General features: G+C 37.9%; 1 protein-coding gene across 6 annotated transcripts in view; it reads right to left on the reverse strand.

Moving 5' to 3' along the window:
* Nucleotides 1–17,641, reverse strand: part of CCDC88A (coiled-coil and HOOK domain protein 88A) — a 90,630-nt gene that overhangs the window by 24,678 nt on the left and 48,311 nt on the right. For all 6 annotated transcript variants that reach the window (XM_035110947.3, XM_035110948.3, XM_088667424.1 and 3 more), the window contains 11 exons: nt 17,062–17,206; nt 16,332–16,516; nt 14,924–15,061; nt 11,369–12,439; nt 9,579–9,706; nt 5,739–5,880; nt 3,766–3,942; nt 2,426–2,587; nt 1,022–1,299; nt 675–818; nt 169–355 (listed from right to left, as the gene is read on the reverse strand). In XM_035110947.3, coding sequence (XP_034966838.2) covers nt 169–355; nt 675–818; nt 1,022–1,299; nt 2,426–2,587; nt 3,766–3,942; nt 5,739–5,880; nt 9,579–9,706; nt 11,369–12,439; nt 14,924–15,061; nt 16,332–16,516; nt 17,062–17,206 — 2,757 coding nt within the window. The remainder of the gene's footprint in view (nt 1–168; nt 356–674; nt 819–1,021; nt 1,300–2,425; nt 2,588–3,765; nt 3,943–5,738; nt 5,881–9,578; nt 9,707–11,368; nt 12,440–14,923; nt 15,062–16,331; nt 16,517–17,061; nt 17,207–17,641) is intronic.

Genomic DNA, 17,641 nt, shown 5'->3' on the forward strand with positions numbered 1-17,641 from the left:
CAAAGACACCTTCAAACTATTAAGATATATTACTAAATTCAACTATTACAACCATTACAGAAAATTCATAAAGATGAGCATATTACTGCGGAAATCTAAAAAAGCCTATTTTGTCTTGAATAAACAGGGCTATAATAAAACATTACTGAAGAAATGCAAACTCGTTACCTCACACTGATTATTCAGTTTTGTATACGTAATATCCAGCTGTTGGTACTGCTCTTTGAGTTTGGAAAATTCAGCTTCCAACCTTGTTTGTTCCAATTTAGAACTGTTCAGTAATGTTTTCAAATTCTTATGATCCATTTGGAGAATTTCATTTTCTTTCAAAAGCTGGGTATATGTATGATTCAATCTGTAATTAAAAATGGACAGAAAACAAAATTAAAGTAAGTTTTCACAAAATTAACAATTAAATAAGTGTGTGTCTGCACAGTTATATCATATATTCACATTTAATTAGAGAGAGATTTACATTATCACAATGTTTGTAGCAGTATCTTATAACCAATTTCTATGAGCATACTGTAGTTTTTCTTCTTCTTATTCGAACATATTAAAAGTTTCTAACTTTTATGCATTGTGTTTAAGATCAGGGTAAATGCAAAATATAGTTGGCACATTTAATAATACACTTTAATTCAGATAATCATTCATTAGCTTTGTTTTCTTACCTGTCATTTTCTTCACAAAGCTTTTTGTATTCCGCTGCTACTGTTTCATGTTTTTTGTTTTGCTGTAGCATCTTCTCTTGTTCTGCTTTGAGAACTTTTTCCAGTTCTTCTAATTGCACTTTTTGTTTCAGCAACTGGTTGTATCTGTCAAATGGATTATATAATATTACTAATTCTATTCTCAAGTATTAATTACAAAAGGTTATTATGAATACAGTTTCCACTTTCAACATGGCTGCGATTATAAGGATTTAAGATCTAACATTTTAAATAATTCAATTAATTATATAATATTTTGATTTTCAGATTCAGCTGCAAATTGGTTATGACTGATATATCGAAATCACCTGTCTTCTAAGTCCTTATGTTCCACCTCAAGATTCTTGTGTGCTGACTTAAGGTTTCCATGTTTGGAAATTAGAGATTCATATTCAGTAGCTTGCCGTTCATGAAGCTGTTCCAGTTTTTCATGATCTTTGATGAGTGAATCATATAGCGATCTCAGATCCTCACGTTCCTTTATTATAGACTCATTTTCATTTTCCAAGGCAGACTGCTGAATCAGCAATTGTGCATTCTGATTCATAAGAGATGTACTTTGCGAATTAATAGTAGAATTTTCTACCTACAATTGCCAAAGTGACATTGGACAATCAATAACAAAGTACTTTGTGGTGTACTCATTCAAAATTAGCCTTGTACAGAATTAGCCAATTTAGGTCCTAGGTTGTTAACGGGTTTTAAACCCTGTATCCCAGAGCAATTTCCCCAATCTCTTCGAAGAAATGCTGGAGATCAAACTGGGGCTTCATGCATTCAATGCACTCTCAGCGCATAGCTCTGCAGTCTGTATCTGCATGCATATCCACTTATAAGGATTAGGTAACAGGTGGTACAGAAAACCTCTGACATTGACCCTCGAGAGCTGCCGCTGCCAGTCAAAATGGACAATACCCTCCTGCCAACCCCACAGCTTCAATTCTAGTTGTGGATACAGTACTTTTTGGTATGGATTGAAGAGAAAGCAGAGAGGGTGTTTAAAGGGTGCTACCCACTTCATGTGATTTCACTTATGTGTGCAGGGGTGTAACACCCACCTAAGTGGGGGGATGCCTGTACTGACCTGTTTTCTTTGTCAAACAGATTACAAATTCTACATCTAGCCTAGAGATTCTTCTGATCCTTTCCTTTAGATTCTCATTCTAAAAATTTTCACACCTGTTCTAAATGCAAGAGGAACTAAAAGTTTTTTTTTAATCTCTAAGATACCTAAATGTAACAGAAGCAGGAAACTCAAACATTTGACTCTTGTTACCAAGTTCTAATTAGGGTTGGGAAATAAGTGACATCTCTCTAACATGAAGAAATGGAATCATAGGGTTGTAGAACAAGAACCCACCCACCCCCATTTTGCATAACTTAAGCCATACCACCACAATAGGGACTGAAAATGATACTGGCATGTGATCATCGAAGAAGTGAAAAAAATGAAGTCCAAAACAATCCAATAGTAATGGAAGCTATCCAAAGGAACTTATTGGTTCTTGGAGGCAGATCTAGCCTGGGGAGCCAGGGAGTTACTACAGATGGGGCACTGCCCACCAGTCAAACCACTTATGTTCAAAATATAGGTTTCCCATGAGTGTCACAATAGTAGCTGCTGCTACTGCCATGTGAATAACAGCAAGGCTTCCACTTGTAAATTCTGTATTGTGGTTGGGAGATAAATACAAATTTGCGAGAAACAGAACCTGAAGCTTGGCATTTTGAGTTTGCAGCGTTGTATTTTGCTCCTGTAAGGAAACAGTCTGTCTCTGAAGTGCCACAATCTGAGCTTGCACATTATTGTTCTGCGTCTCAAGCTGCTTTAGTTGTGTTTTCAGGGCTTGCTTCTCTGCCTGCAGAGTTGCATTCTTTAAAAAGGAACAAAATGTATTACATACATGCACCATTTAAATGAACAAAATATTGATTAAATTCAGACTTCTATTTTATATCAAACAATCCAAAGTATGAAAACATTCTTGCAGTCAGAAGAAATCACACAAAGCAGACCTGCATATGCCCCAAGTTCCATGTGTTTTTTTTAAAATCAATGTGTATGGGTTTGCTTTCTAATGAAAGTGGGTTTACTCAATGTGGTGTACCTATGTATGCATGAGAGAAATGGACAGGCAGAGAGGCATAATAAGTTATGCTAAAATCAACTACATTTATTTCCAAGAAACGGTATGTTCTTTGAAGCACAGTATTAGATCAGACTACCCTAATTACTAGCCTATTCTTTTGTTATATCCGTGGCAACAAAATGTGACTTACTATATACTACACAAAATATGGTCTGAAGCTCAACATCAAAAAAACCAAGATCATGGCCACTGGTCCCATCACCTCCTGGCAAATAGAAGGGGAAGAAATGGAGGCAGTGAGAGATTTTACTTTCTTGGGCTCCTTGATCACTGCAGATGGTGACAGCAGTCACGAAATTAAAAGACGCCTGCTTCTTGGGAGAAAAGCAATGACAAACCTAGACAGCATCTTAAAAAGCAGAGACATCACCTTGCCGACAAAGGTCCGTATAGTTAAAGCTATGGTTTTCCCAGTAGTGATGTATGGAAGTGAGAGTTGGACCATAAAGAAGGCTGATCGCCGAAGAATTGATGCTTTTGAATTATGGTGCTGGAGGAGACTCTTGAGAGTCCCATGGACTGCAAGAAGATCAAACCTATCCATTCTTAAGGAAATCAGCCCTGAGTGCTCCCTGGAAGGACAGATCGTGAAGCTGAGGCTCCAATACTTTGGCCACCTCATGAGAAGAGAAGAATCCTTGGAAAAGACCCTGATGTTGGGAAAGATTGAGGGCACTAGGAGAAGGGGACGACAGAGGACAAGATGGTTGGACAGTGTTCTCGAAGCAACGAAAATGAGTTTGACCAAACTGCGGGAGGCAGTGCAAGACAGGAGTGCCTGGCGTGCTCTGGTCCATGGGGTCACGAAGAGTCGGACACGACTAAACGACTAAACAACAACATATACTACACAGGTTGAAAATTAGGGTAAAATAATTAAAATAATCCAAATTATTACTTACATTTCTCTCAATTTCAATTAATCTATCTTTAACCTTCAAAAGTTCTCTAGTAGTTTCTTGGCTTTCTCGTTCCCATTTATTGACAGACAAACTTTCTTCATCAGTTTTTGAAGAACAATTCTGTACCATTTTCTCTTCCTCCTGTCTTTGCTTGAGGGCCTCATAATTCTTTTTCACCTAAAGATCAATGAATTCAATTTCAAATGTAAAATACTAAATCCTACTAAATTCTAAGCATGCCAAGGCATCTTTATTATTGTTATTTAATTAGAAAAAATTGTCTTGCCACAGCTGCTTTTCTTTCACCAAACGTTCCAACCTGTCTTTGATCCCCATAGGGAAAAAAGCAATGAGAGGAGAGGCAGTTTCAGGGGGAAAGTATGGTTTGTGGAAGGGTTCAGCACACCTTCTTTCCTGCCCCAACGCAGCTTAGATCATACCCCACCCTAGACTTTACAGGGATTTGGTGGCAACCCAATTGTTACTCTCATGTCTGTTGCTTAGTCTGGCCTTTTGAGGTAGACTAATGACAAGGATAGCATCTTTCAGAGGGACTTTTGAATGTTACTGTCACAGCTTTTTGCAAAAATGCCTACCATTCAGTGTCTCAGGTGTAGTTTCATTCAGCTCAACTAACGGGCCCACTAGCCTCTACTCCACTTCACATTACATAAGGACCACTTGAGCCCTTATACTGCAGTTCACTCACACTGAGGTCATCTTGAGGAGCACTGTTTGTTGTCCCCCATGCTACAGGGGCCTAATGGGCCTCAACCAGAAGTTCCATATTGTGGAAAACTCTTCCAGCAGAGATTCAGCAGGCACCCTCATTTTGGACTCTCTTTTGGAGACTTTTGCACCGACAGGCCTATGCACTTGTTTTAAATTGTAATGATTCTAATCATTAGGGTTAATTATTTTAATAATTGTTTTGTACCGCTTTTAATTTTCTATGTTTTTAGATTGCTGATACACCTGATAATTTTAGGAGAGGGCATACAGATATATCTATATATAAAAATGTAAAGGGTCCATGTTTGGGACTTTCCACTTTTCTCGGAAACTGCTTGACCGACTGCGTTCAAATTTAGACAGTGTCCAGTACCAATACACGAGTGCCAACATAACCTTAGATTCCACACGTGCCAAACCTTTGGCAGGTAAAAACGGAATTTCCTCAAAAAACAACAACATAGCGCCCTCCAGTGGACGTCAAAGGAACAAACACCTCACCTGCTGCCATTGGCTGCATACTATCAGTGACATCACAACAGAACATTCCAACCAACTGAATATGGGCCTTTAACAGAAAACAACACCAATGCGGGGGAACCGGCCAGGCCGCAGGGGTTTGTGAGGGGGACAGGATGGGGCCAACCACAGGGATGAGCCAGGGGGTGGGGGGAGGAGGGAGTGGGATAGGTCATGTGTCGGGACAGGGTGTGGCAGAATAGGTCATAGGTCAGGACAGAGTTGGGGGAGTCACAGGGATGAGCCACGGCAACGCGTGGCCGGGACAGCTAGTATATATATACTTTTATAGATAAATAAATGCTAGCAAAAATCAGCAAAACCACATGCTGCAGTCTCAAGTGGCAGCTGTTCAGAAAGGGGCTAAACATGAAGCTGAACAGCACTTTAATTACGGCTATCAGCAACACCTAAAATTTGCCAAGTCAAAAAACAAAATGTTTTCTGCATAGAAACACTGAATTGTTTTTAAATTAACATTTTTCATATATTTCTGTGAAGATAAATTGGTAATATATACATTGTTTTCACTAAGAAAGCAAGAGTATTATTTAGCATGTATTTTGCATATCAAAAGCAGCACTGTAGATAAATCTTTAGATTTTTTTTTGACAATAGATTTTTTCTAACACCTTTATAACTGTTAGAAATAATTTAAAGAAATTTTATTTCAGTTATGCACCACCTGAAAACTAAGGTAATAGAAATATTCGTTTTTTTACTGTTTTAAGTTCCTGGCGCAGTTGTTGATTTAAATTTGTTGATTCTTCTAATCGAGCTTCCAAAGCAGCAATTTTTTCTTCTTTTATTTCAAGCGACTTTTTCAATGTGGATTCTAATCTTGACTCCAGTAGTTTGTATTTGCTATTAATGAAATAATTACAATAATGTTTTAATTATCAAAAAGAAGACAATCCTCTAAGAAAATATACAAACTTCATTAAGGTGATAGCTTGACTGTTTTTCAATAAATGTGTGAGGACAGGACCACAGTTCACCCAACACTCTGCTGTCTTCACATCCTATTGTTTTATTTATTTCATAAAATTTAGAAACCACTCGAATGTAAAAAACAAACAAACCCAAAGTAGTTTCCAAAGAGAATAATCAGTTGAAACAACAAAAACAATTTAAAACATTCAAAATATAAAGTCAGCAATGATCTAAAAAGAGATTGAAACAAACAAGATTTTGTACAAATTCTTACACCTCATTAAACTGTTTAGACAGAAGTAGTTTTACTCTGTGGGTATAGACACAGTCCTCTTTTTAATTAATGCATTAGCACTATAGCACTTTTTCATCTGACAAATTTAAAATCTAAATCTGGCTACTATGCAGATTTAGGAAGCTGCCTACCACCATCTCCTGACCTCAAGGGACCTAATCCCTTTGCCACCACTTGCATCAAATGTATTTAATGGAGAATATTCAAGAAAACAGTGCAAACTCTAAAGAAACAATTCCAGCAAGTGTATACTGTACATACAGAAAATAAACTTGTTCTGGGATAGTAGAACACAAAACTGAGATGTGTCACCCAAAGTGGTCTTGGTATACCCTAAGAGAACGGAAGATGTACATTTAATCATACTGAGAGTTCTAGCACATAAACAATGCAGAATGCAAAGAGGCTGAATTGCTGGTGAGCAGTTTTCATTCTGGCTACAGTCCAACAAAATCAAAGATAAAAAATGAGATTGATTACAACCCTCCACCACAAAGGACTGGACCACACAACCCTGGTTCTTCAAAACATAATGGGAGCAGAGAAGGAATAAACATACAGGTGCATGATGATTTCCTATATATACTCACAATGTATGAACACTACAGCTGCTATTTCTAAGCTAGTACATCCATTGCTCAATATTGCTCAAAATTGATTGATGCGGTCCACATTTGATTTTACCCTTTGCTTTCTGTAATTTATTGCAAAGTTATTCTACAGCAACTCTAGTTTTCACATCAGTTATATCTGTAACCAAGTTTCCAAAGTTTCATACATGTCCTGTGAATACTGGACTGTGGGAAAATGTTCTCCTGGCTTAAAGTGATGTAATGCTAAGAAAGCATGAAATAACATTGGCTCAAATTAATGGAAATGTTGTACTTTGTTCATCCCTATGCTACCAAAAGATAACAGAGGATGTATGTGAGGAGGGATAGAAGGTCAACACACAGACTGAATGTAGCGCAAATCCGGGAATACTTACAAATACAGATATGGCCAAGTACAGCAAAATTAGGCAAAGGTAAACAAGAGTTTTCATGGCATCATATTTTGTCTGATCACTATTCATTCTGAGAATCAAACTATTTCACTCAGAAGGTACCTCGCTCTCCTATGGTCAAGGTCACATTCAGGTCAAGGTTATGTCCAACCAGGTGTGAGGACAAAGATACACTGAGACAATTCCATTGCTGTCATTGAGACCATGAAGTCCTGAACTGGTCCATATGGGACAGTTTCACTATGGGTAATAAAGTTTTCCCCACATCACCATGAAAACATTTTCCAACATCAAATCTGAGATAACCTCTGCCAGCTCAGTTAGGGAGAATTAATGTGGCAGGGTGGATGGTACAGTAAAAACATCCCTGTTCTGGCCCTCTGGCCCAACAACACAAACAATTCCTCAAATCCACAGTACGGACTGGTCTCCTGGTGAGGGAGATGGGATTTCTATGCACAACTGCAACTTCCCTGCCCCATCCCTCTGACCTCAAATGGTGCTGCACTGAGTGTCCAGGTGAACATAGCTAGGTGAGCTTAGGGCCATCAACTTCATCCATCCAGGTGTCAGTCATACATGCCAAGTTGGCTCCCTCACCCAGGATCAAATTGTGAATGGTCAATATTTTATTCTGAGCAGACCTGGCATTTAGCGACACAGCACCAAGGCAGGGAGCTGGCTTACTAGCACCCCCAGATTCTGAAATACAGCGGGTGAAGCAGGAGCCTGGGCTTTGATGTAACTAGCCCTCCTTCTACTCCCTGTATACCTTCATTCACCTCTGTATTGCCTCCTAAACATGTTACCACCCTGCGCCACCTCTACAAAATGACAGGAATACAGCAGAGGTTCGTGTCAGAGGAACTCAAACTATGAGATACTTTTAAAATAAAAATATCAAATGTGACTCACACCTCAGCTCACATCTGGGATAAAAACTCACCACTCCCCCAGTTTCCCACCCTAGAAAGGCACAGTTTCATGCAGGATTGGACTCACACTCCATAGGCATGAAATTAATTTTCTCTAACACACATTACTCTAAACCACTTTCAGCCTCTTACCCTGAAAACAGTCTAGAGAAAAACACAACACTGCCCCAAAGCATAGAAATGAACAATACCACACATAAAACCCTGGCCAATAAAATTGATTAAAAGGGGTAAATCTTTGGTCCACACAGCTTCCCAAAGAAATGTTCCCCTTTGGGATGGCCCCTGCCAGCAGCATAACCTGCTGCCTGCAGCAGGCTTGGGCAATGGGCATACAAGCACTTTATCATGACTAGAACACGCATGCAGCCAGTCTGAGTGAAGGTAACTGAAACCACCAACTGCAGCATATCCTGTAGACACCCGCCATTCCAAAATTTGATGATAAACTGAGTTAACACCTAAAATCTACTCCTTCCATTGAAGCCTCACACCACAAGAAAAAAATCATTGTTTAACCTCTCTATTCAACCCTCTCTTTCTTTCTCTCTCACACACATCTCCCTAAGCCAACATCACTGCCACTGAATTTGGTCTTCCCACATCAAATCCATCACTCTGCAATAGAAATGAACCCCTTCCATGGGCACCAAACTAGTACTGTATTCTTAAACAGTGGTCAGGAGCTAATGATTGAAAACTAAGTAGAAATGAAACCTTCTAGGGTGAAAAAAAAGCAATTAAAATTATTTTAAAGGGGAAAGTATTGATAATTCACTGCGAAAAGCTTACATTGTCTCAACAGTATCCTGAAAGTAAGACTGGATACATACAAATATAATGCTGGCTTCCTCTCAAGATAGAAGGTTCTGAATTTGCCACCATCATTATGTCAATCACTGCTAATAACAGACCACAGCGCCAGTCATTATTCTCAACTGAGTGGCATGCTGACAGGAGGGCTGGTCAGAAGCTGGAGTATTCTGCTTTTGTTAACACATATTTTCTCCAATTCCACAAGGAACAGGATGGAACACATGACCAAGTAAAGGAAACAGATGTTTGTATGCTATTAGCTTTATATTGGCAGATGGAGTAAGCTGAAGAGAGCCAAAAGCTCTTTCAGAGATACCGTACTAATTTTTTTCTGCTGATAGACTCAGGAATCTATTATAAAGGATATAGTAAATAACTGTTGGAGGTAAGTGCTCAAAATGTCTATACCAGCTCTGCAAAGAGATGTTTACTCCTTTGATGACATACAGAATTTTGTACAACAAAATTGAAAGTGGAACCTGAAAGAAGTAGCTGTTCAGGAGCATATCCTGTGAAAAACAGTTATTGCATAAGGAACTGCTCTCAACCTATTCCAAAGAGGCCTTAATATACTCACCTATCATCTGAATTCTGCTCATCATGCAAGAGGCGCTCCTTATTTAAACCTATCTTTTCAAGTTCATGTGTAAGCTTTTCTAATTCATTATTCATCTGCTGTGTCTTCAGTTTTTCATTCACCAAATCCTTTAAATAGATTTTTGAAAATGTGTTGAACATATAATATTGCAACAATGCCATTTCTAGAGACTACAGCAGGAGACTCAGGCAATAGATTTTAAGGAAGTTGAAAGTGGCTTTAAGAGAGGTTTCCCTTTCAATGCTGAACACAAATATTTTTTATCTCAGTCGTCTCCCACTAATTTTTTTTTAGGTTCTTGAAAATTCTACAGAAATATGCCAAATCAGTTTGCCAGATTTGAAATTAAAATGTAGATACACGCAATAAAGCTGTGATCCTTATTTCAAACCACCTTCAGCTCTCTGAAAAGACTATATTTTGTCTCCATCCTGTTCACACTTACTGCATAAACTTCTAGTTGATCAGCAATTATATTCCAAAAACAAATATGAATTCACTTCAAAGGTTTGTCTCCTTTATTTTTCTTGGGTATTTTGTAGTTAAGGAGATTTTATCCAATGCTGGCCTTGCCTTAGCAGAGATAACTTTTGTTTAAATTGGAAAAAACAGTTCCCCAACCATATCCTATTCTGTCCCAGTGGATTCCACATCCCTCAGAAGCAGCTTTGGGGAAGTGTTAGGTAGGTAGGAAAGATGAAGTGACCCAGTTTGCTTAGGCAGAAGCATTTTCCCCTCACACTAAGCCACCATTGGATGCAACCCACTAATTTTATACCTGTATTAAATGACTAAATCCAACAAGATAGTTCAAACGTTCAGTACATATGATCCTGAATAATAGAGCCATCAAGTGTTATAACAATTGCTTTCATGCTAGCTCCTTTCACTGAAATTGCCATTATTCATTTGGTTTTTATGGAGTATCCAGATTGTCAAATGGTTGTATTCTGGTATTGTCTCTGTTGTACTCCTGCTCTTTTTTGCAATGAAACACAAACACAGCACCAGGCTGTTCAGTGTGGACAGGCAAAATGTCATCACAGCTTTTAAGAACTAGTGTGCCTTCAATGAAAAGCTTCCTTCTTGCAGTTTCTTCCTCATTATTTCTTCATTTCAGTCTGTATGCACCTGGAGGACTAGTTATCAATTAGTACTTAATTAGTCAGCTTCTGATGCCTGTAATTACTGGTTTCCTTTCACTGTTTCATAGCAAAATGGCTATCATTTCAGTATAAAAAGGCAAGTGGGGGAGAGTTAAAGGAAACCAGACTTGTCACTATGGAGACGAAAAGCTGATTAATCAAGGACACACTCATTACTGCAAGGAGGAAGCTAATAACTAATGTTGCAGGGGACCTGCTTATAAATAAATATTAGAAAAGGAGCAATGAGGAGGGCAAGTGCTAGATATTATACAGTCCACAATGCCTCAAAACTGCCAACAGGTCCCAGTGTGGAAGCAAACAAATTGCTGGCAGATGCTGCCTGCATTGCAGTGTGCGAGTCAATGATATTCACACAGCTCAAATGCAAAAATTTCTGCTTTGCTCATAACACAGGGAGCACAAAAAGAAGTATGGACATCTTTTGTCACCATTTCTTCTTAATGTATGAGCAACTCAGAATCCACCAAGCTCATAGTGTTTGAATACACAAATAAAACAAAAATACATTAAATTTGCATGAAATCGACAGTTATATTTTTTTGAATGTTACAGCTGCATTACCCTTTATAATTATAATTATCATTCATTAGGAAATATTACCTCCCGTAATGTGACAAGTGTTTTCTTGTCAATGGTGGCTCTTTTTACAAGCTCTTTATTTTCCTTTTCAATCTCTTTTAAACGAATAGAAGCTTCTTTACATATACCAATTTCCTTAACGAGTGACTTGTTCTCTTTTTCCAGATCACCAATTTTTACATTATTTTCTTCTAATGTGCTGTCCTTAATATCTGCTTGTTGTCGAAGCCTCTTGTTCTCTTTTTCCAGCTGTTTCTTATCTTTTTCTAGCTGAGAGGTCTCTTGTTCCAAAAGCTTGTTCTCTTTTTCCAATTTTTCTAAGCGTTTACTAGAGATTTTGAGTTCTTCCAGATTTTTTTGTAAGGTTTGATTTTCTGTCTCTAGATCCTGTAGTTCACTTTCTAGATGCTGAATTTTTTTGTTGGTGTTTTCTAGGGCTTTCTGCAGTCTTTGGTTTTCTGTATCCAAACCCTGGTAACTTACTTCTAAGCGTTCAGTCTTCTTAAAAGAAGTTTTCATAAGATCCAGGCTCTTTTGAAGCTGTCCTTTCTCACTTTCCAGTTCTTTATTTTCTAGCTCTAACTGAGCCATCTTGATATTTGTACTTTTCAAAGTTTCAACTGTTCTTCTGAGCTCTAAATTCTCTTCATCAAGTTGTGTATTCTCTTTCTCTAAGGACTCTAATTGAAAGCTGAGATTTTTAAGACTATCTAGAGTCTTTTTCAGCTTTCTGTTTTCAGCGTCTAGACTTGAGTTCTCTTGTTCTAAGGAATCTATTTTTTCACACGTAATCTTTAAGTTGGTAATCTTTTTCTGTAATAGTTCATTTTCTTTTTCAAGATGTTGAACTTCTTTCTCCAGTTCATCTGCTCTTTCTCCCTTCTCTTTATAATGTTCTAACTCTTTCTTCAGTTGCTTCTTTTCAAATTCTATCTTATTTAATTTACTGCTTGTCTCTTTAATAGATTCATGGAGAATTTTATTTTCCTTCTCAATATCTTTCACTCTTGCTTCAGCACTGATTTGTGAACGCTGTCTGAGGGAAGCCACTGTTCGATTCAAATGCTCATTCTCTTGTTCCAGTATTTTAATCTAAGTAATTGAAATGAAAGTTTAAACCAGGCTAAAAATATTTTACATTAACAAAATCAGTTACAAAAAATATTCCAAGAGTTAAAGAGCACAAAAGTATGAAGTCAGTTTGAATAATAAAGTTAAGCCTTTGGTATGCTGTGAAGCAATCACAGAATTACCTCACCTACAAACCTATTAAACCTAGATCTCATCCTATTTCAGGGGCGTAGGAGAGCAAGATGCTCTAGAATCTCACGGGGTTCTTCTTTAAGAATTCTGTCTATTACACCAACATATGGGGTTTCATTTAACAGTACTGACTGAGGATGGAAGGCTAACATTTTGGTACCTGGATGTCTTTGAGCTCAATATTATGAATGGCTATATGACCCAAAGAACTAAAGTAGAATTGGAAAGGTTTTGCCAAGGAGGAAGGGCTTAGTTAAGCACTTTAACTGCAATTCCAACTCTCCTTAACTCAGTAAGTCACAATGAATTCAACTGGACGTACCATATTTTTTCTGTGTATAAGACGCCCCCATGTATAAGACACCCCCTATTTTGGGGGACTCCAATTAAGAAAACATTCCTCAGCACTACCCGTGTATAAGATGAGCCCCAATTTTAAACCTACTTTTTTGGTAAAAAAACAACAACCTAGTCTTATACATGAAAAAATACGGTATACTTTGGGGTAAATAGGATTGTAGTCAACTAAGTTTTGCTCAGAATAGAGCCACTGAAATTAAGGACCCTAATTTAAAAGAGCTTATTAATGTCACTGTAGCTACTCCAAGTACGATTAGCATTGGAGACAATCCATTGTTAGGATTGCAATGTTAGAAAACACTAGGATTGAAATTCTACATCCCATTGAAAGTCTACATCCCAATTCCAAAGAAGGGCAGTGCCAAAGAATGCTCCAACTACCGCACAATTGCGCTCATTTCACACGCTAGCAAGGTTATGCTTAAAATTCTACAAGGCAGGCTTAGGCAGTATGTGGACCGAGAACTCCCAGAAGTGCAAGCTGGATTTCGAAAGGGCAGAGGAACCAGAGACCAAATAGCAAACATGCGCTGGATTATGGAGAAAGCTAGAGAGTTCCAGAAAAACGTCTACTTCTGCTTCATTGACTATGCAAAAGCCTTTGACTGTGTCGACCACAGCAAACTATGGCAAGTTCTTAAAGAAATGGGAGTGCCTGATCACCTCATATGTCTCCTGAGAAATCTCTATGTGGGACAAGAAGCTACAGTTAGAACTGGATATGGAACAACTGATTGGTTCAAAATTGGGAAAGGAGTACGACAAGGTTGTATATTGTCTCCCTGCTTATTTAACTTATATGCAGAATTCATCATGCGAAAGGCTGGACTAGATGAATCCCAAGCCGGAATTAAGATTGCTGGAAGAAATATCAACAACCTCAGATATGCAGATGACACAACCTTGATGGCAGAAAGCGAGGAGGAATTAAAGAACCTTTTAATGAGGGTGAAAGAGGAGAGCGCAAAATATGGTCTGAAGCTCAACATCAAAAAAACCAAGATCATGGCCACTGGTCCCATCACCTCCTGGCAAATAGAAGGGGAAGAAATGGAGGCAGTGAGAGATTTTACTTTCTTGGGCTCCTTGATCACTGCAGATGGTGACAGCAGTCACGAAATTAAAAAAAACCTGCTTCTTGGGAGAAAAGCAATGACAAACCTAGACAGCATCTTAAAAAGCAGAGACATCACCTTGCCGACAAAGGTCCATATAGTTAAAGCTATGGTTTTCCCAGTAGTGATGTATGGAAGTGAGAGTTGGACCATAAAGAAGGCTGATCGCCGAAGAATTGATGCTTTTGAATTATGGTGCTGGAGGAGACTCTTGAGAGTCCCATGGACTGCAAGAAGATCAAACCTATCCATTCTTAAGGAAATCAGCCCTGAGTGCTCCCTGGAAGGACAGATCGTGAAGCTGAGGCTCCAATACTTTGGCCACCTCATGAGAAGAGAAGAATCCTTGGAAAAGACCCTGATGTTGGGAAAGATTAAGGGCACTAGGAGAAGGGGACGACAGAGGACAAGATGGTTGGACAGTGTTCTCGAAGCTACGAACATGAGTTTGACCAAACTGCGGGAGGCAGTGCAAGACAGGAGTGCCTGGCGTGCTCTGGTCCATGGGGTCACGAAGAGTCGGACACGACTAAACGACTAAACGACAACAACAGGATTGAAATAAAGGCAGTATAGAAGATTACTAAAGCATGAAGCTTCTCTGCCTGCTTAGATACTAGTGAAAAACATGGACATAGTCCACCCACAAGGTGCTCTGACAAAGTGGAGGAATAGAAAAAGCCAAATAACATTTTTGAAAAAACATGAAAACAGTAGCAGGAAAAACAGACCATGATTACCAAATCCTATAAAATAACATATACAATTATTTTAAAATGTCAGTCTTGACCATCTAAAGAAAGTTAAGGTTGAAAAGCGAAAATCTTTGTCATTTTACCTGTCTCTCTGAGTTTTCTCTTAGAGTCTCAATAGTCTTTTCAAGTTGGGCTTTCTCTTTCATTAGATCTCTGCTAAGATTCTGACTATTCTGAAGACCTTGTTTCTCTTCAGAAAGTTCCTTCTCAAGTCCTTCCAGCTAGAGAGAGAAAAACAAAACAAAATTGATAAAATATTACATTCCAGTGTATAAGACATGCCGGAAGTTTTTAGTTATTATTTGTTTCTTAATCAAGTCCATATTCCCCAAAATGAAATTTTCCTATAAGAGAAATTACAGATCAAGGACAACATACAGAAGTGTCCGGAATATCTAGTTTTTTGACACCTTTATTTCTGAAAATTTACGTATATTATGTAAAAGAGTGTTAAAATACATTGAACATCTTGTGGATTAAAAGTTATTTGTATTAGAATCAAAAACACTTTAAATATAAGAATAAATCATTATTTTGACAGAGATAAACTGCACCAAGCCTTGGGCTTCCACATTCTCCTCCACCAGTGTGGCTGTGAAGTGCAGATTAGCAGCTTTCACATCTGTTTTTTGATTACCCAGAGTTTAGCGTTACATCCCAGCTCTACTGTAGGTTAATCTTAACTACAATTTGTAGATTCATAACTCAAGGATTGAAGATGGCTTGCTTCAACTAAACCATTGTTAGGATTAATCATTCTTTGTTGGGTATAGATGAAACAAGGAACTGCAGTTAATAAAAAATGGAAGGCTCCTGATCTGCTGAATAGCACTGATAACCAGCCCCTTTTATGCTATTTGCAGGTGTGCTTTGAATCCAAACTGTGCCTTCAAAAGTGGTTGCTGTTTAGAAGCCTGGTTTGCCAAGGGAAACTTAAGTGTGTGTAACCAACCAAAAGATTAACATACAGCTACAGCAAAATATACTTGAATGAAATATTTCTAGGTAGCATAACACCACAAAATTTAAAAAGAAGGGCTTAGAACAAAGCAGAATTTATATTTATTTATTATGTATTAAAAGGCATTTGTCAATTGTGTTTCTTCCTATTTTTTTCTGCCCTGTTCCAATTTTGAGAAAAGTTACCTGAAACAGGGCAGAAAAGGTCTGACTAATAAATAGGCAACATATTTAATATATATAATTTTGAAAAAATATACAAAAAATAAACAGCAAACCATTAAGAGTTGCTTTATTTCAGAAAATGCTTGTCAAACTAATCAGTAAATCCTCTGGCTATACATACACAGATAATATTAAACAAAACATTTATTTGGAACAAGAGACTTAGGACAGGGAACCTACAATGAAGTTCATGATAGAAAGCTTACAGAAACTTTAACAGAATAAGATATTTTTAGAATCTCCATTTTTGAATTATTTGCTAGGATTTACCTTCTTCCTATTTTAAAAATACAACAAAAATGGTACCTTTTTACTTAGTCTTTGGTTTTCCTTTTCCATTTTCAGCATTTTTGAACTGCTGCCTTCTGCAGATCCCACTGCATTTTGCAACTCTTCCACAGTCTTTAGCAAACTTTGGTTTTCCATTTCTAGTTTCAGTAACCTACTTGATGTCAATTCATTCACTTCATGACCAAGTGACTTTCGTGGAGCTGTGGGTTTGTTTTTTAAAAAAATGGAAAAGATGAAGTTTCCCATCCATTATCTGGAGATATTTCTTATATGCAATTGACACTGCACCCTTGGAATAATGTTGAAGCGAACCACACCACTCCCTATTTGATCGTGCTCCTGCCACACACCCATGAAGACATAATAGTTCCCTCTTAAGACTAAGCCATAATTTAATGATCATTTGTCTACTGCCAACAAAACATGATGTGAAATAAAGGTGTGTTGTTGGCTTACAACTTTTGTGTGTGTTTAACTCTGGCTTGGAGTTACATGTGAATCCAACCAGCAACCTCCCTTAAACTATTATCTATTTAGCTATCCCAGTCCAAACACTCACCAAACTACACCTATGGTTCACCTATTGTTGAGCCATATTACTGTGTTCACATGGGTACATCTTTGGGCCCATCCAAGGACAACTGTTTACAGAATATCTGTCTACAGCATGTGGAGTATCTGCAATGTTCAGTTGCCCATATAAACAGAAGAAAATAAGGAAATGCAGAAGTAAATCTTCATCTACCTTCAGAAACTTCGGATGATCTGTTTATTTGTTCAAGTTCCCAGCCCAAATGCAGTGATTCATCCATACTTTGCTTCTGAGCCATTTCAAGTGTCATATTTTCCTCCATAAGTTCCTCAATTTTCTTCCGGTCCATATCACGTTCCTTAAACATTGTTTACATGGGGGGAAAGCTCTTTAAAAGTTCTTCTCAAAGTGCACAAACCAATTTCAGTAACAATTTCCCCCCCAAAATGCTACTGACTTAATCTTTTCCTATGTTAAAGGATCTTGATCTAGTGTTAGCAGTGGGAAAAAGACCTATTTAAACTTATGCTGGTGGAACGTGCATAAGCACTCCCTGCCCCCCCCCCATTCTGCCCTCTTCCAGATACAAAACAACCTGTGCATTGGCAATCACATGTCAATTGGATGCACCTAAAACGGTCCCCCCCCCTGTATATGCAATCTTAATTTTTAAAAATCAACCATTAATTTTTTTATTATTATATCAATACAGTGCGTTACCAAAATCATTCTATATCAAACATACTTGTTTCTTAAGAATAAAGCAAGCAAACTAACTAATAAATAAGAAAAA

This window comes from Zootoca vivipara, chromosome 3, assembly GCF_965207765.1.
Source record: "Zootoca vivipara chromosome 3, rZooViv2.hap1.1, whole genome shotgun sequence".
NCBI lineage: Eukaryota > Metazoa > Chordata > Lepidosauria > Squamata > Lacertidae > Zootoca > Zootoca vivipara.